The sequence below is a fragment of the Eleginops maclovinus genome, chromosome 1, assembly GCF_036324505.1.
Source record: "Eleginops maclovinus isolate JMC-PN-2008 ecotype Puerto Natales chromosome 1, JC_Emac_rtc_rv5, whole genome shotgun sequence".
NCBI classification, from domain to species: domain Eukaryota; kingdom Metazoa; phylum Chordata; class Actinopteri; order Perciformes; family Eleginopidae; genus Eleginops; species Eleginops maclovinus.
The window spans coordinates 5971887-5994904 of NC_086349.1; the positions used below are offsets into that span (position 1 = coordinate 5971887).

Here is a 23018-nt window from a genome sequence, read left to right on the forward strand (position 1 = left end):
GATTCATGCAGAAAACAGAACATTTTAGTCAATTACCCAAAACCTGACTTTAGGGTGTTGGAGGTTGCCATGGACACTGTCGATAGGCCCGAGGCTCTTGTTCAGTTTTAGTAAGCAATCAGCTTAATAGTATTAATCTGTTTTCACACAAAGAACTTCCAGCTGCACAGAAATTCCTTTGGCATGGCATAATATTCTGTTCGGAGAGGATGAGCCATGAAAGGGGGGGCTAATGGGCAAGCCGCTCTTCATGCTTGGAAGTCAGACAGAGTCTTAAACTCTAACATTAGAAACAGATCCCAGGGGGAGGCTGGGGAGAGGATATTCAGTTTAAACAGAGGTACTGGAAGTCAATTTAATCACATGTTTAAGTTCGATTGGTTCCCTGTTCATTCCCTGTTCAACCATATTTGTCGCCGAAAGTGACAACATTTGGACAATCATCAAAAGGTTCTCAAGCCAGAACATTTTTAACATAATCATTTATATCAACTATACAAAGGATAAAATACTAGTTAGATAGTTAAAACAAGGAGAAATAAGAAATAATTTGATTTATACTTTCCCTTTAACCTTCAATAACTTGGTAAAAAAACACTTTTTTTTTCTTTGCCACTATCAGATGCTTGAATAAATTAATTTGTTAATAATGACATTAGCCTGCAAGCTTAAATGCTAAGCTTTAAACTGAATTTATTCGTTTTATTACAAAGCGGGTAGTTGCTGAAATGAATTAATATGTTAAAAAATAGCATAGACAGCTAAAATGATAAGCTTTAAACAGCATTTATTTTTGATTTATTTGAAAATAAATATTGACTGCTAATTAATTCAATTTATTCAGGACTCATTCTTAATTTCACTACAATTTGTCAGTTCTGGGGCTCTAATTAAATATTGACACTTTATCCCAACTGACTCCACATTAACACCGGTGACTGCTGGTCTCTCACCAGTACTCCTGCTCCAGAGTCATGTGCTTCTCGTAGACGGGCCCTGGCAGTTCTGATTGGCCAGGGTAAATGATGTCATGTTCGAGGATCATGGTTTTGACGAGATCATTGATCTGCGGCTGCCTAGCAACAGCGTCATCAGAATCCAATCCCCTCAGCAGGCTCGGCCCGAAGCACACGGCCAGGTTGTAGGGCTGCATCATGTTCTCATCGCTGTACTGAGACACACTGGGAACACACACACACTGAGTTGTTATTATGAATAACTTATTTATTGTTATGAAGTTATAGAGCAATAGAAGTGATAGAATATTGCACACTGGGTGACGTCAGCTTACTGATTGAGGAAAGCGAAAAGGTAGCGCATCACGATGAGGAGAGGCCGCTGGAAAGTGGAGACAATCGCTTTAATCTGGGCCGCTCTCTCAGTTGCCCCCTCGATTTCTGATCATGACAGATAAGGGAGAGGAAAAAATTAAACTAATGTGAACATTTGTATTGGTTGCAGTTACAGTTTCCCCATGCCTGCAGCAGTTAGGAATTTTCCCACGTGCATAAATGACTCAAACTTGACGAAATGTTGTGACTAGTACTTTAGGCTAGGTTGATTGAGTATGCCACTGACAGCAGATCCCGGTGTTTAAGGCAGGAAAACAACCTGAAGGCGGGTTCACGACCCTGATAAGCTGTGCAAAATGTGACTCAGAGTTCCTGTTTAGAAGAGAAAATTTGGCCTACAGGAATAACAAGGAGAGGATGAGAGAGATAACAGCAGCGGCATGCACCAGCTGAAAGAGTGGAAGATGCACAGCCTTGAATCAACAGTATACATAAGAGAAATGACTCTAAGCTACATACTTTGTGTGAGGAGCATCAGCAAGGTGGCAACCACTGCGTAATGCTGCTACGCTGCAAAAAGCTCAATCAAAATGATTCCCTGCAACAGAAACCAACTGTTTTAGTCTCAAAAATGTGTTTTATATCTAAAGTCCTAAAAAAATCCAATGGGTAGAAAGTGTAGAAAACTTTGAAATCTTTGATGTCACATTTTCCCAACACAAATAAATGTGTCATAGCAAGATCTGACACATGAATCTTTTTTTTAATTTTAATTTTTTAAGTTATTTTTTGGGGCTTTTTGCCTTTAATCGGATAGGAGAGTGACAGGAAAGTGGGAGAGAGAGAGTCGGGGTGGGATCCGGAAAGGACCATGGGTCGGGAATCGAACCCGGGTCACCGGCGTACGGTGCAGGTGCCCCAGCTAGTTGCGCCACGGCCGGGGCCATAAATCTTGTTTATAATTCCTATCTCAGATAAAAAAAGATGTCCTCAAATTGATACATTTGGACAATATATTTGCACATTCATGACCCATTAATTATGAGATTTACACACTTGTTCATGAAATGCTGGTATAAGGGTTTAAGAACTAAATAAACATTAGAGTTCAAATATTGGGGACTTACGGACACACTCCAGCAGCTGAGGGTAGCTGTCGTATGGGAAGAGAGGAGGCTCAAGATTTCTGAAGTAAAGCTTCAACACACCGGCAACTGAGTCCAGGTCACACTCACTGTCCGACAGAGGATCCTCTCCTACGGCGAGAGGCAAAAAACGTACAGTTATGAAAAGCAGAAAGGTTACAGCAAAATGTAGGGGGGCAGTCTTAAGTCTATTAGAATTAGCATTTAAGCCGTGCACATCCTTACGGTAAACATCATAATTGGAGAAACAAATAGATAATGAAATAAAAACAATATATATTGCTTAAATTTCTTTCACAGTTTATACAATATGCAATGTAAATATTCAATCTGTTTTAATTGGTTCAAGGATACAAATATCTCATTTGCTTTCAGTGAAAACTATTAAGTTGCACCATTTATGTTTTGTTTAGATCTAAATGGTCAAAGATGGTTTTAAATTCTAAATCAAAACTATAATTATTACTCGCAGTTATATTGCTCTGCCAAAATATCAAACTTGACACATTTTTTTGAACTATTGTCATAATCAGCATATGAATTCCTGAGTTATAAACATGTTTTATGAAAGGCAGATTGTTATTTTAAACCTATTTGAAACCTAGTAGGGTGACGTACTGATGTTCACGGTGACCTTGACCTTGACCACCATCCCTAAGTCCAAGTGGATTTTTATGCCAAAGGGAAATAAATAACCTCATGACCTTCATTAGAAATTTTATTCACAAAAATTAGATAATTGGATTGAGGGACCGAATACATTTCAATCCGTAAACTGACTTAATTTCCCAATCTCATTTACCTCTTTCAAATGCATCTCTGATGTGGTTCACCTCCCTCTGTGACCCAGGAACTCTGAATATCCCTTCATGGTGGAGGCCTGAGACACACACACACTCACATTATATTATATAACATGTTCATAGATGCATGATGCTCCATATAGGATCATACAGAACTGCAAACATGCACACGCACAAGCACACACCAAAAGTACTTCCATCTTCTCATCCCCAGTGTCCAAATCTCTCTCAGCATGGCTCATTGGTGTACTAGGAAGTGACTCACCGTGAAGGTTTATGAAACGAATACAGCTCTCAACCACCACAGGGATCTGCTGCCCCGAGCTCTGGAGAAGAAAGAGAGGCAGAAAAGTAGAGATGAGAGAAAATGGGGATTGGGATACAAAGAGAGAAGGGAAAAGGATCACATGAGCCATAACAGGGGGAAAGGAAGATACAGTGCAAGGGAAACAGTGATTAAACAGAGGAAGAGTTACACAGCTAATGAATGACACTGAATGAGTGAGGTCATTTTATGTTACTGCCAGGGGCGTAACTAGGATTTGACAAAGTCAGTTTGTTTTATAAACACAATTTACTGAACTAGCTAAAACACTTTTGGAAGTGTCTTTGTTTCTATAATACTTATAATCCGAACCAAATAGCAATGTTCAAGATGACTATTAGTAATTGTTAACTTGAAAAAAAGAAACTCTGGCAAACTCCTGGTACAGAAACCTTAAACCTAACCCTAAAAGCGGATTAAAAGACATTGGGGATTCTTGCCTTCTTGAATACAGTTTGAAAAAAGTGATAGCTTCTCTTGTATCTGCTCATTTAATGTCAAGCTAGAGCCAGAAGTGTTATGAGGTATTGGATCAAATCTCACCACCTTTGAACTGAACACCCCAGTTAATCTCTGTTATTAAAAAAACACCTAGTTGGCTTTCGGAAAACATTATGGTTTGCGTTATCATAGACTGTGTATATAAAGGTTATAATATGTACGGTTGTTACGTAACTTATGTAACTTAAGTTGAATACAAGTTGAGTTTGAAAGTACCGTATGTAAGTTTACTTACTTTGTAAGATGCTAAATGCTAACGTGTCGCCTGGTTTCGCACCGATGCTACGTCACATGACTTCCTCCTGTATTCCCGTCATAACTTCTACTGACACTATAAGTCCAAACCCAAACATTATTGGAAGGCTTAGTTGAATACTTGACTCTGATAGGTCAATTTGGACATTCAGAAGTCTGCTGTTTTAATATTTTTCAATAACAGACCACTGCTAAGGATAGAAGTCTGCTGCTTAGGACCCTCTGATCAAGGAAACATGTGCAGTCACTTCAATCCTCTGAAATCGGTCTGGTCAAATTTCAAAGTCAGTTGTGGCCTGAAAAACACATTTTTTTGTTTTTCCATCAGAAACAACCTGAAATACTTTTTTAGTAGTCATTTTTATATAGGCTACAAAACATTGGGTTCATGATGGCTAAATCTTGTTGAACCTCCCGTGAGTGATCAGCATATTAAATATTATAACATACTGTATTAAGTTAATCAGGGGGCTGTAAAGCCTTACCACCAAAAAAGGATGTTCCTACTTTAACTGAGAACATTGAAAGTGGGTGGAAAGAGCCTAGCCAGCTGTTTCTCCTCTTCTAGTCCTTGTGCTAAAGCAAGTTTATTGGCTTATTTATCATGCTAACAGTAAGTGGTGGTGATTTTCTTTGTTTGCTAGACCGCACATTTCCAGAAAAAAATCGAGGGACATGACCTCAGGGGCAGGTATGCCCTGGTTAATGCAGAATAAGGCCCAGCGGCCTTTTGTAACAGAAGACGTCACAGTAGGGTTTAGTACCTGAGTCCGAGACATTCTCCTTCTTCTTCTGCACCATGCCAAGCACAGCAAAGAGGAGATAGAGAAAAAACACAGATTATAAAAAAAAGGCAGAGTGGAAAAAAAGGGGGAATAAAGATTTAGAAGCAGTGGGAAGAGGCGCACATAAGGAAACACACACACACACACACACACACACACTCTGAAAAGAGGAGCCGAGAGAGGAGGCAACAAAGAGGCCAGTGCATTTTAATCCCTTTCACAAGAGGAAGAGATAAAAGGGGGGATTGAAAGGAGAGAAAAGCCAGCAATAAACTATAAGCATCACCATACACATGAAGGCAGCTGTGAGTACACTGGGGGGGATGGACTGTTAGTGTGTGCATGTGCTGTAAGAAGCTTCCACCAATTCTTCTGCTTCAGTGTGACAGGATTTGCTAAATTGTTCCCTTTGGAGGGTTGAACAGCAGTACAGCGCAGTGCAGCAAGCAAATAAAAATGAGGTAGAACAGGGGGTGTATTCAAAGGGATGTTTTTTCTTATTTGCAGATGTGTGCAGGTGTGTGTGTTACCTGTATGTAGGAGACTATGTCTGTGGTGAAGAGTGTGTGGCAGAATTGGGAAACAGGCCTGGACTTCCGAACACGCACAGACCGAGCACATTGTGTTCTGGGAAATATAATGATGCCATGTGGATGTTAATACTCAAGATGTCATTGTGTCCCGTATTGCTATTGCCTCGTGCATATAATTCACATTCCCTTCCTTAAAAAAGAGCTTTATATACATAATAGAAAATTGCAAATGATTGTAATTTAGTTCAACTTTTGATCATCTCTTTCCTCTGCTCCTTGTCCTCTGTGCTCTCTCCGTTTCTCTATGCCTCTCTCAGTCATACTCTCTTTAATATTAGTGGTGTAAATACACAGTTTACCTGGAAGGGTCACTGTCAACAGCCTCCGCTGGAAGAAAAAGGACAAACAACAAGTTAAAGATGGTCAAGTTAGCGTTGGTTGGCTGTAAAGACTACATTTTTAAAAATAAGAAAAAAATCTAGGTGGTTCCTCAGGGTTGCATTTGAAACTACTAGCATACAGTATTTAAAAAAGACATACTGTTCATATTTGTATTTTGTGCTTCTACTGTGAGATTACTGTGAGTCCAGTCTGTTCTGATAGCTGGCCAGCTCTGTTGTGATTGGTCAATCATTTAGAGATGTGTCTGAAATGGCTCGCCCCTTAGCCTATCTCATATGATGTGTTGGAATGCTAGCTAATAGAACCATGAGTGTTACACAGTGATGTCACTACGTTGCAGAGGTAAACAAAGGAGTCCGATGGAGGCCTATCACGCAGGGGGGTAGTGTGTGGGAGAGAAACTCCCTCTGAAGATTACTTTGCGATTTCAGCCTTTACAGACTACTGATCAACTGATCAACATAATAGAAATAAAACTGATATTTGTAGAAATGTGCCTTTAACAAGCCAACAACGGAAATTAACCTGGATTTTGATAGACATTGGGCTGTTGATTAAGGAGATGATCTCTTATTGTAGTGAAAGAGTACCTTTCTGTATGGCATCTTGCAGAAGGTCATGTTTGGCTTGAAGTTTGAAGGACAGAGAACTGCTGATCAGGAAGTCCTTCACTTTCTAAGGCAAAAAAGTATGACGGGCAGAAGACACTGAAGTGATGATTCTGTAAATTGTGTATTTTAAGGTTTTCGGTCTTTCTTACGTCCACCTCTAGCTCACTCACTGTAAAATAGTAGGTCTCTGTCTCCTGCTGATTGGCTCGACGCTTGGCAAGGGTCAGTTTTTGGGCGGTGTTTCCTCCAGGGGGCTCATGTGATAGGCTGCTGAGCACGTCGGGGGAGGGGTTACAGTCACTGTCACACATGTTGTCCAGTAGGGCTGTGAGGGTGGCTTTGAGCGTTTTGCTGACCTGAGAAAGGGAAACAAAGATTGATTGATTAATTCAGATCAGTAAAAGTATCTCGGTTAATTTCCTTGAAGTTAAGTCGGAGCAATTTTTCCTTTAGAGGGACAGCTAACTCCAAAGTCACGGTGCAGAAAGACGTTACCTTCTACTGATAAGCAAGACATTCGTGCGAGACAGAAAGAAAGTAGTTCCCACACGAAACTGCTTACAACAAGGTCTGTTGATTATCTTAAGTAATCAGGTCATGATTTCTGTAAAGAGACATTAATGTTGAGTTTCCAACACCCGGCAACTTGCACTAAAAGAAGATGATAAATAGCAGTGTAGTTAATTTGAATTATGTTTAGTTTCATTTTGGGGTAGGTGTCCCTTTAAAGCTCTTTTTTTTTTAATTGCATACTGTCATTCACTTACTTCCCTAATGACTGATTGACAGTGCACGGACAGATCGTTAAAGAAACAGGCGGTCGGAGTAATTAGCTTACCTCCTCTGTTTCCAAGGTAACAGCAGCGAGTCGAGATTGAAGCTGCTGGAACCTGGTCTCCAGCTCGTACCTCACCTGGCTCTCCGCACTGACCTCACACACCTGAAATACACAAACAATATAACATTTAAGTTTAAAGTTCATATCAGTGGTATAATGTTTTTTTCCAAACTCTGTAATGCTTTGATTTCCGGCAGAAAAACAAATATGAGTAGCAATTTGTGAGAACTATAAACCAAAAGGCATTATATAGGCAACAGGGTGTTATGCATGGATTCATAATAGTGCCATAAGAAAGAAATTACAAAATTAGGGAAATAAATGTGTCATTATGAGAGGAATAAATGAAATAATAAAGAAGTACACAAAACATTTGGATATTTTAAAACATTTATCTTTTTTAAATATTATTATTTATCTGATTTATTTTCTCACTTTAATTTTCTTGACCACATTCACTGCATGTATCTGATTTTATTTTAACATGGGGAATATCTATGACACTTAAAACAGAGCACGTAATGTTATTTCACTGATCTGTTCCCTGCAGTGATTCTCCCTCCTCACCTGGTCTCCCTCATGTGGATGGTAGTTGAATTTAAATGGAAGGCAGAAGGTGGTGTCGTGTTGCTGTAACAACGCATCTCTGTCCCCACCCTGGTCTAGGGCCGTCACAGCAGCCTCCAGCTGCTTCAGGCCCGTCTCCTCCGTCTTCTCGATGCGCCACCTACTGGCCAGGTAGCACTTCATCACCCTCTCCACGGACAGGTGGAAACCCAGATCACAGCACTGCAAGGGTGGGAGGAAAGGTGGATGTTATTTAGGAAGGAGGAAAGGGAGGAGGAAAGAGTATGGAAGGGAGGATGGAGAGAGAGACATGGTGAACAGGCAATAATGGTCCAAACTGCTCTATTATTTCTCCACACGATATATTGGCTTGTGCAGATAATAGAAAGAGAGAGTGGCACAAACATGTGGGTAAATTTCTGAGAAAACAGAGTTATATATTTCTGATATTAAAGTGGTGCATTTAAAATGCAAGAAATCCTTTGTGTTGAATCCAACTGTGTATTGTAATTTGATTATGATCTACTGTCGGCATAAAACATGACAAATGGCAGCATCTGTGGTGTGATGAGATCTATCCAGTCTGGCAAAGTGGAGCCATGTGGTTCTTTGATAAGAAAAAACTCTTGGAATTTCTGATTTCTTCTACAACTGTTGATCCACACCCCTGGCTCCATAATTATATTTTTGTATTGTATGATTCTTACGTCGATGAGAGTGCTGATGTCCTGCAAGTAGTACTTGTTCATGGCTGCATTGGACGCTGCCAGATTCAGCAGGTAGTCATTACGAGCCTTGGTACACTTCAGCTGGTTCTCCTGTACTCTGCCATGCCTCTGTGCACACACAAACACACACACACACACACACACACACACACACACACACACACACACACACACACACACACACACACACACACACACACACACACACACACACACAAATGATATAAGAGGAGATAAAAACACAAAAAAATAGTGTTGATAAAAAGACAATATAGGTGCTCATCGTCATGATTTGCTCAGTCAGCTATTCAATTTTATACACCTAAACACACTGAGACAACAACAGGAACACGAAATTATTCAAGACATCCTGTTAGTCTCACTCACTCACACACACACACACACACACACACACACACACACACACACACACACACACACACACACACACACACACACACACACACACACACACACACACACACACACACACACACACACACTCACTTTCTCCATTAATCTCTCCATTTTCTTGACAGAGCTCCGCCTCTGGCCTCCTGATTGGCTGAGTCCGAGCTCAGCTGATTTGCCAGTGTGTCTCTCCTCCAACCGCTCAGCCTCCTTCAATTTCCCCTCGGCTATCAGGCAGTCTGTGTGGTACTGGTTATACGTCTTCAGAGCCTTTATTAGCACATGACACATAATGGAAACTCCACATCAGTGCATTGTTATATTGTTTTGCATTATTAGATGGAAAGTCGAACGTGCATAATGCTCACCGTCTGCATTTCAGTGGTGACCTTCAGCAACTCATCCTGCATCTGGATACCAACTTCTTTACTCTTCAATTCACAAGAGCAGATTGTTTGTCAAGTGCCTATATGGGAATTACTTTAGAGCAGATCAGGTACTCAGGTTAATGGCAGCCTTCTCAAATATTTTGTGTGGCCCCGAGCGTTGTATGAAATGCATGCATCTTTTTTACATTTCGAGTCCTTCAATTTAGAAAAGGACTGGTTGGACAACTTGTGGCATATAGCGAAGGTTGAAAGATAAAAATGTGTTTCTCATCAAGAGATTTAAGTCTTGATTAAATAACAAATGCAATGAAACGTACAGTAGAAAAACGCAAATATGGAATGGTTTTCATCAGAAATGTTTAAAACTAGTCGATCCTCATTAATGTTTTTTTCACCAATGCTAGTCCAGTTTGTTAAAGATGGCAATTTGTTGAAAAAAACATTAGTAACACTCATGTTTGAGAGTGGTTTCCATCTTCTGATTTAACTTCATGCAAAGAAAGTAAAAGGTTCCAAGATGCTAAACTGTTCTTTGGATCACAATTTAATTTACTGATAATGAAATTAAGTAACTAAAGAACACTCTATAAACACAATGCATCACTAAGCTAAACAACACTGGTCGATGCTCATCCTAATTTAGCAATTATCCCTTTTTTTACAGTAAGATATATGTACTTTGGTGACAGCCATGCAGAATAAATATATAATATAAAAGATTGTTTGTCATTTATAGGTTGCTTTTCACTTTCTTATAAAAAAAATGAATGCAATGCAAACTAATTAAAACACTTGCAAATCATTATTCATTCTTCATTCATTGTATTTTAACTTTAGTTTTTTTGTCCCTGTATACACTGTTTTTAGTAGTACTATTTATTTTGAACTGACTAATTGGATACAGAAAGCTAAAAGTACTGTGCTTGGCATCGGGCCTAACAAAAACCTCTTAGCAGCTCTGAAATGACTGTAGTGGCTAATTAATATTCTGCTCACTTTCAACTATAACAAGGTACAGGAAGCGTGTCTGACAACCCGTAATTTGAGCTACATGACTGTGTTTGCTTTATAACGTGAAAGAGCCTGCAGATACCACTGCAATACCAATGCAGATAAAAGGGCAAATACATGAATTTATTATTATTCATGAAGTTCGTTATGTGTACAGCTTATTGAGTGTTGTCAAAATGTATCGAGCAGCACTGAAAAAAATCCTCTTTAAATATCAAGGAATGAATCATGTTGGTAATATATTAAGTGAAATAAATCTCTGTTTGTTACATCTTTGTTGGTTTTTGCCATTGCCTACGTTTTTTAATGAACTTTTTTCCTGCACCTACACCTTCATCTGACAGATGATGGTGTGAAAATGGTAGAGGCTTTGGGGACGTACAGTATGACATGAAATAAGGGTCACAAACAAATCACTCAAATATATATTACCAAATATTGGTAATAGAGTGCTGAAAGGATGAATGACGAAATAAGCTCCAGACTGATCCCACCAATAAAAATATACTGCAGCAACATTGCAGAAAACACGCACTATGGCAACATAAGGTTTGTGTTGTATACACTTTGTTCAGCAAGATAACCCCACAAATCCACACCGGGGCTGCGTTCAAGTTGTCAATTCGCCCACAAAGGTTCCTAATGGAGTGAAGTACTTGATGTGCAGCCATGATAAGAGCTGTTCCGATTCTCTAAATGGTTCCTTTAAAATCTGCTATAGTTTAGGATACACTGGGCCATTTTAAATGAAAGGCTGTCCCACAATACCTTGCGGTCGCAACATTTAGCGTGACACAATAGTTGGGCGTTCGGAGGTGGAACTGACTGAAATGTAATCGCTAGAGGTAAAAAGCTAACATTAAGGCGTGATTACATTTAACTTCATTTAGCCACTCGTTAGCTAGACGAAATGAAAAGTAAATGCTTCAAAATCCTTCAGTTGGATAAGGTATTACATGTAGAACAAAACATTGAAATCTCTTTAGCTTGGTTTAGTAACCAGTCTCATGTGGCATCTAACCAAACATATAACAGACATATTTACTTACTTACTGCCACAACTCCTTACAAAGAACTAAATATGATCAATCAAATGTTACAATAGCTGAGAGGAATGATGAGCAGGTCTGGTATTTCTACTGTTTGTGTTGCTGCTTGTGTGTGACCTAACATCGAAGATCATCTCACCCGTTTGTGCAGGCGGTGTGTGTCCTCCGTACTGTGTGCCAGTCTCTGTGTGAGTGTGTTGCAGCAGGTGTCACCCAGCGCTGCATGTTCCCGGCTCTCCAACCGAGTCTGAGTCAGCAGAACAGACCAGACCTGACATACAGATTGACCCCACTGCTCCTTCCTGGACAAAAACACACATCCGTACTCAATGACAGACTCATGAAACACTTCACCTGACATGTGCCCTCACACATTTAGGGAAGCCTAATGCATACGGGTGGTTCTAGGGGGGACCAAACTTCGGGGAGAATAATCTTGTAAATTGAAATAAAAAAAGACACATTTTTTCAATGAAAATTTGTTTAGGACATGAGGTCATGATTTATCTCTCGTATATAATGCATAAATGCTTACTTCTTAGTCTTGTGTGTGAATCGCTCAGTGAGTTTGTCGAGGGCGCGAGCATATTCAGTCTCGATGTCACCTCGGCGTCGCAGAAACTCGGAGAGGTCTGAGAGCTGCTGCTGTTTGACCTCCACCTGAGAGTCTAAAATCTTGATCTGGTCTGTCAGCTGAGTCCGCAGATCTGACACAACCACACATACACACACACACACACACACACACACACACACACACACACACACACACACACACACACACACACACACACACACACACACACACACACACACACACACACACACACACACACACACACACACAGAAAGACAGATACACAAAGAGATAAAGAGGGCGGTTATTTAAATCTGAGTACAGCAATCAGATCACATTTAGAATAACCCACTTATACAAGACTTACCATTTTTACTTAATCTAAAGAAAATAGTTTTGCAATATGTTTGCTACTAGAAAAGCATTCATACATTTGTATTTAACTAATTTGAAACAAACAATCCTGACTTGGGACACCTTGGAGTAAGGATTTTAATACTTTTAAAAATGGAAGCATACAGCCTCTTGATGAATGTTACAACAACAAACAGCGGAAGACAACATCGTAACTCTTTTGAAAGTTGAATGTACATCAGCAAGGTTGAAAAAAAATGTAAACCTCCCAATATTTATCATTTAACACATTTCTGAAATGTAATGGTTAAATATGCAAATGAGGCATTATCTAAATGCTAACTTTTGTAGAATTTAAGCAAAATCTACAGACACCTAAAGGTGTGTTTTGGAAGTGTTCTTTAATTTGTAAGAAGACATATTATACAATCAAAATAACCTTTACTTAAAAAATTGTCCAGTGCATGAAAAACAATTTTTCTCCTTGAAATTTCTCTACTAAAATGCCGTCCATGCTGACATTTGGAGGTGCGAAAGCCACAGACTTACTGAATAATTACACAGCAACATATAGATTATTACACACCACTCACTTGTAATCACCAAGTGTACATGCATACAAGCTTGTGAGTACGAGGTTATGTATTAAGCTCGTATGCAAACACTGCTAAGCCCGCAGCGCTGGCCGGGTGCTGCACCCTGTGTTGAAAAGGCTAATACAAACATGATTCTCTCCTACATCTCTCTCTCTTTCTTCTCCTCTCACCTTTTCTCTGCTCTCTCTCTATCTTTTCTTTTTCTCTCAGCCTCCACACCTACCCACCCTACGATCCCTCTTTCCCCCTCTCTTTACTCTTTTTCTCCGTCTCTGTGTAAGAAACTGGCCCAGGGCTGACTGGATGTGAGGAGACAGCATCACTAATACTGGCTATAAATACACATGCATACTCCCTTGTAGTACAGTACAGAGAGCTGCCCAGTCACAACGTGCATCCTCCAAAACATAACGCATATCACACACATATTCACTGCTTTTGTCATGGGAAAATCCTGGAAAGCCAACATTGATCAAGCTCTTGTTTTTAGTTTGATTAAGGGAGTCTGTGCCCTCCTGTTGGCTTTAAGAGACTCAAGTTTCAAAACAGGGTGAGTTTATGAAAGACAGTGTATATAAGAAGTCGACTTTATCAAAGTTATGTCCTATTTGTTTGTAGACTAGGGTTTTAAAGCCTATACTTTGATATTTTGGCCAGTGCCATCTTTCTTTTTTGGTCAATGCTATATTGTTTATGAACCAGAAGTGACCATAGAGGGTGGAGCAGAGTACAACGAAATGCTGGCCAAATTGTTTTTAGGCAACCAAATGTTACAACTCACTTTTATGAATTGAAAAAACACTAAAAGTTGTAATCCAAAAACACTAAACACATCCAAAATGGATAGCATGGTAGCAACCTGTCAATCACAAGTTAGCCACGCCCTAAAGATTTATCATATGTTGAACTGTAAATGGGACCATATATTTAAAAAGAACATCATCTTGTATTAAAGAATACTTTAAACTGGCAATTGGCACCGTAACCTCTATGGAAACTGTTTACTGAATGATAAATCAAGTGTGAAATCGGGTCATTTTCTCATAGACTTCTATACAACCAGACTTCTTTTTGCAACCAGTGCAGTTTGGATTTTGTAGAAAATGCAGGTTTAAGGCACTTACACAAAGGCTTCACTTTTCAAACCCAGAGGTGCCACTACATACATGTAAACGTTGCACAAACACATTAATGTAAATGAGAAAATTTGAATCAAAACTAGTGCCATTACTGCTTTATTCCACAATGCTCTAAGTGGATTGGATATACTTTGTAAGATTATTAGCCAGAGGCCTTATACTAATGAGATGGAGTCCCAAACACTGCCATCTCACATCAGTATACATTTCTTTTTTAAAACATTAAAATGCTCATCGAAGAAAAACAAATGGGAATGCTTTTTTGCTCATGTAGAGAAATTGCCATTCTAATTATTCCTGAGTTAGACTCCATTTTATCTCAGTGATTTTCTTTTAAAACATGTTATTCCAACTGAGCGTGAGGTTATTTTGTTGACTGCAATATGTGAACATGACCAAGCAGAATATTTGTGTTGTGTTGTAGTTGCCATAAATTGTATGTTGCCGCAGATGTTCACTGAAAGTCTGCAGCTGGATGACTAGAGCACAGATTCATGCATGAGCGCACATGTGCTATCCTATATGCATTCATGCATGCAGGTGAGTGCAGCGGCACAAACAGACATGCAATAAAAGGGCACAGATGTACATGGAGACAGGCACAGGACACACACACCAGCCTCTTCCAAAATGATATCTGCCCATTACATGGCAATTATCAGTGTCCTAGATATGGGTTAGAAGGGGGCTGAAACACCTACGAATAGGTAAAGAATGCTGTCATCATCTATTGACATGGTTGCTTTCTGGGAAGAGCATGAGGAGACGATGAAGTCCACTGAGGTCAAATAGGAGCATGAATGTAAAGCAAATAGGTACATTTTGTTTTATTTTAACTGACGTAGCCTACGGAAGCAAAGTGATGCAACATATCAATCAATTATTTTGTTTCCATTCCGGATAAAACGAGTTTGAAAAATAGTAATTGGCTTTAGCTAATTATTCACTTCGTTATAATCTATGGTGTTTGTTTGCATAAAACACAATATTAAAATAATAAGGAAATAAAATAAAATAAACATATACACCTTTAAACAACACTTTGGTTAAACAAATGTGGTCTCTAATATCTATTTCAATACTGCTGTGAAAACACATCTTAAACTAGCATTATACCACTTCCTGTTCCCTCGTCGGGTAGTCAATGGTTTGTAGAGCGTGTTTGTGGTTAGAAAAAGGTCTGGGACATAAAATTAGTCAGTAAATACCCAACCTGTCAATGTCAGAAGCCTCTATGTTTCATAAAAACGGTGCCGCGAACAATTCATTCAATAAACTACTAAACGTCATCTCAACGACACAAATCTGCCTTTAGTTTAACGATATTCACGTGATGTCATGCAACCGTGATGTGGTTTGTTTATAGCATTAGGTTAGCTGTTAATATCAGCTGATTGCATTCAAGCCTCAGAAATTACAAAGTGGTTTTATTATGTATAAATTATCCTGCTGAACAAACGTGTAAGTATCGTAAACGTGTGTTGGCCACCAAGCTTATTTTCTGGAAAATATCAAAATCCAATGGAGAAATCCCACTGCTTTTTGTCGAGGAAGTACTTGCAATGCTAAAATCCTTATTTCTTTTTTTCCTGCCATGACTACTGCCTGAAACTTATTGAAACATGATACAGCTTGCATCGTTTCTTGGTGGGAACCAGTTCTTGGTTACCATCTTTACACAAACCATTTCTTCTGAACCTTACAAATACTTTTGGTGCCTTTAACCTGACCTGCATACAGTAAAAGTGCAACCTAACAAAACTATTACCCTATCATAACGTTGTGGATGTATCTTACCCCTTCTGATTGGTTTCCCATGTTACTGCATTAGAATGGTAGGAAAAACCGCTGACAATGTACAGTTAATGGCCTGGTATATTTGTAATTGGCTGCTTGCACATCCATAGCGGCTTACCTTTCATCTGCGAATCATACTCGGCCAGACTTCCCTTCTCCCTCCTCAGCTTTGCATGTGCTGTCATCATCTTTGACTCCTTGATTCTTATCCGTCAATGGGACTGTCCTTCCTGACCCCTGGTGGTTCTTGTAGCCTTTAAGTATTCTTTCCTGGAACCTTTCAACCTCAGTGCCTAATCCGGGTCTTTAGTCCTTGACCTTTCCTCCCTGACCCCTTGGCCTTTCTGCTCTACAGCTTCGTGCTGGGCATCGGCATCAGTGATGATCGGCTGCTCTCTGCGGGGATGTCAGTCCGGTCGATGTGTTCATGGAATCCCTTCGGTTTCAGATGCGAGTACTGATCCATAGATGAAGTGGCCTGAACAGCAGACAGAGAGATAATAGAAGGGAGGGGCAGACAGGATAACGGTGAGACAAGAATATGGATGACTAGAGGACAACAGGCAGAAAGAAACAGAGATTTATGGAGACCAGAATGTGAAAACGAGAGAGCCAGAGGACAAATGAGGCCAGGGCGACAAGACAGAAAGGGACAGTGACACCAGAGAAGGGAGATTTAATAGGAGGGACAGTGAAGGGTGGGGGGGCAGAGCGCAGAATGGACAGTAAGAGGGCAATGTGAGAGAGGAAGGATGAAGGATGGGGGATGGGAAGACGGGAGGTGATGAGTAACAGCAGTAATGAAGGATATTAAAAGGCCTCGAGGTCTAGGGTAAGCCGCGTCCATAAACGTAATGGTGAAATACACAAGCAAATGTCTCCAATGATTTTTTCTTACACATGCTGTACCAATCTCGACACAATTCCAAAAGGGAAAATGTCAAAGATCTAGATGCACAGTACGATGAAGACCATCCAGAAACTCAGCTGTGTTCTACCTTTGGTCGCAGTTTGTTGATTTATAACAATATTTTTCATTCGCTTTGTGGGTTACCATTGGTGTTAAAGAGAAACTTCACCAATACCCCACATCAAAGTCAATTTAATCAGCATGTACCAACTGGGAAAAGATTCCCAGAGTAATGTCATCAGGGTTATCTCAATAGAATTTGGCTCAGCATAGAGACATCTAAGTCAGTTGTTTAATGTTATGGCCTCCAGTTTTAATGATTCCAACTTTTTCTTTTTGGCAGGTAGGTCTAAATACCACAATACCCATCGGCCCCAGACACTGTTGCCATGAAGAAGAAGCAATTAAATGGCACAATTTAAAGCTGTTGTGAATACAAAACACTTTGTTCTTGAAGTTGTAAACAAAACCCATCGACATAGTGGTTTCAATCATTAAAATTCAATCCGGACTCAAATGAAATCATCAAAGCTGCAGATTGTGTTTTCTCTGCTCGGTGATACAGGGGATGTTTCCTTTTCAAAAACCCGGGGGAGTTTTTACCTACACAGTCTTGAACCAGCAACTTTTTTTTATCAAAGAACCAGTTCATTTGTAACACATTTTTTCCTCTTTTGAATGTGTTCAGAGTCAGAAAGCAAGACACATTTTAAGAAGACAATACAATAAGAAAAGAATTGACCAGCAGTAGCAAAATGCACGTTTGTGTCACTGTGCTTAAAACATACATTTATAGCTAGGGAAATAAATAGGAAAGATCGAAGGGAAACCACAGAAAGCACCATCTCTGTCTGTTTGCGAGCCTTTGACTTAACCCAGAGCTCACATTAGGCACACTCCCTTAGACACGGCCAAGGCTTCTGATAGCTAGCTAACAGCTAACGTCTGAGGAGCTGGTAGTAAGAATGTCAGGACAAAAAATGGAATGCCTGAAATAGCACTTCCATGTTCACATCTATATTTGTCTTGGAAAATGGAAAAACCTGCAAACTTTGGTAAATCAACTAAGAGCATTGGTTGTTTTCCCGGCTTTGAGGGTGTTTTAAAACGAGGCATTATGGGTAGGACCAAGCATTCATGGGACAAAATTAGGGAATCTGTCTCATGCAAGCCTTCCAGCTTTATGGAAGAGCAATATTTGATCACTTTACTAGCCCTTTTAAGACAGTTTATGTCTTGATTTAGATGACGAAAAACTGTTGTATGCTGTTCAAAGAGTAGGACAACAACTTTGGGGGACAAGGAAAACCAGCTTCTGGAGTTCTAAACAGTAAATTGCCAAGCTAGCATACATTTAAAAGGTTAACCAAATTAGCCCTACACGCTCATGACTAAATGCTTCCAGCGCATTAGACACAGGCATTTGCATGGTTGTTAATTAGTCAGCGTAAACTGCACTGAGGAGATACATTCACACACACATTGTGTGTGTATTTTTTTCATTTCAAACACATGGGGGAGCTTCACTGACCACATCCTGTGACAGTTTCGCAACAGGTTTTGAAGTGAAGTCAGTTGCTTTCACTGGTAACATTGTTCCTCAATCAGCCTCAAACTACATTTTGGGTTTGGTTAAGATCCAAAACTGTAACTCATTTCCTCTTCAAAAAACAATGCGGTTGATGTGTTGCAGACATAGTTTTTAGACGTTCAGAAAGAACTAGAGTCGAGAGCAGTAGACAAATTTTCCGAAAATGAGACCTTGAGGGCCCTGAGACCTTTTGGGCTCTGGAGACCTTCATCAGTGCGCGACATTAATCTGCGCAGAACAAAGCGAGAGTAAATGATCTGAGGAAGACAGAGGAGGGGTTGTGAGTGATACAGAAAAAAAAGAGTGGGGGAAAAAAACCCACGATTGACTTAGAGAACGGGGGGGAAGGCAAAAGGGGCAGCGAGGGCAGAGAGACAGAGGTTATCTAGGAATTGCGTTTCGCACTTTAAGTCAAGGTCATTGAAAGAATGAGGTCACACAGTGCATATAAAGCAGATTAAGGAGGAGAGGATATGTGGTACAGTGCGATGAATCCTTGAGGGGATTTTCAGCTAATTTGCTCTGACGGAAAAAATGAGGCACTGAGCAGAATTAATATTTGTGGTATGTTGTGTTGGATAGTACGAGTGATACTGTAAGGGGATTTCCTGACATCGCTCAGAGCCAATCACACTGAGACGTTGACCCTGTTATTGTATGGAATGTTATCTTGTGAGTGTCTTGCAGGAGGTGAATGGGGTGAGATTTTAACCTATAGATAATACTATGAAACTTCCCCCTTTTGTTTGTTACATTAAGACAATATTTTTTATATAAAACAACTTATCTGAATTTGTTTGAATATGCAAATTAAGCATTCTCTTATTAAAGATGTTATTTATGTGCATACTTTTCAAGAGGAGAAATCTGAACTAGTAAATTCAGGCTCCAATTTTCTGGGTTAGTTTTAAAACATATGAGAGTCAAATGTTTTTACATAAGGAATTTTTTCTTCCTAATCTATCCACTAACAGAAAATACAGTTAAACAAAAACCAATGATTTCACCATGTTTTTAGTAATAAAATGTTATATTCATTCTTAGGAAGGAGACTTCAAATGTTACATACTACAGTTAGATAGGGTAAACAATTGGTTCAGTTCCCCAGTGGATTAATTCAGAAAGACGATTATTTTTTTTGTATAACACGTTTTTGTCTGAAATCAGACATGTAAGGGAGGCAGAATGCACACAATTGTGACTGTTTCATGAAAAATAATGAGTTTGCCTGTAGTGTCTTGCCTCAAATCCATAAAGCTGCATTGTGTCCCAACAGCTGCCTCCTATGAGTAAAAAACGGTCCCTGATCCCTGCAAATCCTGGGACAAAGCCAAACCTTTGCTAAAGCAGTGTAAAACGTCAAAAAGACAACATATGGGTGTCAACTGGACTCTTGGTCAGATGATCTCACTTCCTGAAAAGTTGACTTTTGGGAAATAGGAGGTTTCAGCTGCACTATAAAAGCATGCAGAAGCATTGAAGTTCCATCCTTATTAGTCAGTATGATCACAAATAAGCTCTGAAATGTTAACAGGTGGCATGATAGTGTCAAACATGTTCTTATGCTAATCTGTGCTGTCAAACGTGCTCTACGTTAACTGCTCCATACAAAGGTTAGAAAGAGTGTCTGATAGACTGACTGGAGATGCTTGGTATAATCACAAACAGGATTCAAAGAAGATGTGGAGATTTATGCTGCAGGTTGAAAGACTAGATTAAGATTCATCTCATTTGGAAACTATAGAGCTTAAAATGGCTTTTCAACAATCAGACAGAAAAAAATATTAAGTACTAAAAGGGCACTCAGAGATTACAGACTTAACTACAAGTAAACGAGTGCAACATTTCACACCATAGCACCAAATTTCAGAAATATTGTGCGTGTGAGTTTTAATACTCCTTGGACTCAATGGATTCTTACTTAGCCTATGCCACACTTTTCCTCCAAACTTCATGAAATACAGGCCAGTAGGGTTTCTGTTATTGCGCTGACAAAGCGACAAACCAAACTGAATACAAAGCCTGCTAATGATAGGGAATGTGCTATGTTATGTACTGCATCTACTGTAGGTGTCGCAGCAACATGAGGGGTAATACAATTAGCTGAAACCATCAGCAGATAGACCTTATGCTGTAAAGTCACGTTTTACAGCAGTTTCTGTTCTGCAGACTCATCGTGACCTGAAGTTGATTCATCACGAGACTGAGACATGTTATGGTTATGGTTATGGTAGCACAACATCAATGAATGATGCTATTTGGTTGTAAATCTAGGCTAGTTTACTCATCTTGAGAAGTTCTATTCCAACTGTGCAAATAGTTAAAGAATATAATGTCCTTTTTTGAAATGTCTAAGTCTGCAAGAATGACCCTATTGATTAGCAAGAAGGGAGTAATGCTAAGTTTTAATGTCAACAATAACCAGCACAAAGTTGAGTTAGGATATGTTTAAAGGATTTTTTCCCAGTTTAAAAAACAAACAGTTTTACTTCTTTGCACTAGCTATGCTGGGAAAAATGTTCATTAGTTGGAATCAGACATGTTCAGTTCACTGCTCTTTTAATGTGGTCCTTTGTTTCATAATGGGGAAGGTCCAATCCAGTGTTTTTTAACTGATACAAGAATTCAGGATATCTTAGCCTCTGCATCACTGATATGCAATAGCATTGATATACATTGTTTAATAGCAAAACTAAACAGCTGCAGTAGCTTCGTAAGAAAGTCTACCTATGTTTTACTTATCAGAAGTCACTGTGGCCATAAAGTACAGTAGAACAACAACTGACTTATTCATTTCAGTTACAAAGCAAAGTCTAGGTTAGGTTAGCTATAAGATACTTTCAAGCCACACCAAGAAGTAGTAAAAACTCTGACTAAGTATAAATAAGTGACAGTGCATTTTTGCTGATAAATTCAACTTTTGATTTAAGAGGAAGGAAGTGCTATTTCTTCTTCCAAAAGCTGTATAGGCTTGCTTTAAGTTCAATTAAACATGCAAATCAGACCCTATGTCTTTATTGGCTAACATGCATGGTACTGCAAAGCACTGAAGCTCATGCATATGTCAGCTCCTTCATTGCTTGCTGGACTGCGACAAAGATCTGGAGGTACTTCATAAAGCTAGCCTGCTCTTCAACAAATGGAGTGCCCCCAATACTGGCTCTGGCTGAAGTTTCTATTAGAACACATCATGAGATTCAGGCAGTTGCAAGATAGCTGTGTCCATATGCAAACTCTGCAAGATTGGCAGATTCGAAAAAAACTCTTAGATATCTTTCGGAACTGCTGCTTTTGCAAACAGGAAACCATAACATAGTATGCCACAACAGTCTTTGTCTCTTGCACGATCTGCACCCTGTACCTGCAAACCTCACAGAGAGTTTTCTGCAGCAGCTTCATTACTGCCAAAAACTCACTAAAGGGACGATAAGTTTCAAGGTGGCAGGGGAGAACAGCACATAATGCATCACATAAAACCAAGTGTGGCTACCAATGATGTGTAATTTACACAGAAGTAAAGGTGCCTTTCAGACTCAGCCTTGGGGCTTAAATGCAAAAGCACTGAAGGCATGTTTGTAGCAGGTAAGGCTGCAAATTTAAAGCCAAAGGGAGCTAAAGAACTTCCTTTGCCATCTATGTTCCTCAGGTCCTGATGGTGGAGGGTTTATTTGTAAAAGATCATTTACAGGCAATGTTTGTGGAATGCATTGCTGTGAAACCTGGTAGAGCGCCTAAATGAGAAAAAAAAAAGTGAAAAAAAAGTGAAACTGTTTTCAGACAGTCAGTGCACTGTGAGGCGGAGAGGTTTTCGGGTAGGCCACATCCGCCCTGCTGAGACCTCCACTTCTCCACTAGCAGCGCATTCCCTGGAACTTCCCTGGGCTTAATGTGGCACTACCTCTCATTTTGAGGTGTTGCTGTAGTACAGGTTATTTGAGTGAGGCTCAATATCAGATCCTAATGTAATTCCATGTTATGCTACTTTGTGCTTATACTCCACTACATTTCCTTTTTTTTTTACATGGCTTTTGTTACTTTACGATTCAGGTAATATTGGGTAACACATTGGGAAATGTTTGGGAAATAGTGAGGATCTGGATAAAAAAGATTGGGATTAAACTGCTTTCCTTCTTTAAATGTTATCTGGTTTTTCCAAAGTTATTTTTAAGAATTCAAGGTGACCACGTGGGTCATCGGCATACATATGGTCCTTTTGGGGTTTACAAATTGCCTTAAGTAGACATTGACGCTAAACTCAATACTTCAAAATATTTACGATTTCCATTCCTGGATGATAAAAAACATTTTATTTAGGCTCATACTGTTTCAAATTTGTAGGATAATGTCATGTATTTTGTATTGACATTCTCCTAACCCTAATTCAACCAAAATAAGTGAGTCAATAAGAA

General features: G+C 39.5%; 1 protein-coding gene across 2 annotated transcripts in view; it reads right to left on the bottom strand.

Moving 5' to 3' along the window:
* arhgap4b (Rho GTPase activating protein 4b) overlaps positions 1 to 23018 on the bottom strand; it is a 32091-nt gene that overhangs the window by 7186 nt on the left and 1887 nt on the right. Inside the window, exons 2-18 of one of the 2 annotated variants that reach the window (XM_063884657.1) lie at positions 16227 to 16586; positions 12181 to 12352; positions 11785 to 11947; positions 9565 to 9627; positions 9293 to 9466; positions 8765 to 8893; positions 8058 to 8279; positions 7491 to 7592; positions 6823 to 7008; positions 6632 to 6716; positions 5999 to 6026; positions 5086 to 5113; positions 3506 to 3566; positions 3240 to 3317; positions 2420 to 2548; positions 1292 to 1397; positions 954 to 1181 (exon numbers count right to left, since the gene is read on the bottom strand). In XM_063884657.1, coding sequence (XP_063740727.1) covers positions 954 to 1181; positions 1292 to 1397; positions 2420 to 2548; positions 3240 to 3317; positions 3506 to 3566; positions 5086 to 5113; positions 5999 to 6026; positions 6632 to 6716; positions 6823 to 7008; positions 7491 to 7592; positions 8058 to 8279; positions 8765 to 8893; positions 9293 to 9466; positions 9565 to 9627; positions 11785 to 11947; positions 12181 to 12352; positions 16227 to 16296 — 2024 coding nt within the window. In that variant the 5' untranslated portion in view covers positions 16297 to 16586. Of the gene's footprint in view, positions 1 to 953; positions 1182 to 1291; positions 1398 to 2419; positions 2549 to 3239; positions 3318 to 3505; positions 3567 to 5085; positions 5114 to 5636; positions 5734 to 5998; positions 6027 to 6631; positions 6717 to 6822; positions 7009 to 7490; positions 7593 to 8057; positions 8280 to 8764; positions 8894 to 9292; positions 9467 to 9564; positions 9628 to 11784; positions 11948 to 12180; positions 12353 to 16226; positions 16587 to 23018 lie in introns of both variants that reach the window. The other variant, XM_063884650.1, reaches the window with a different exon arrangement.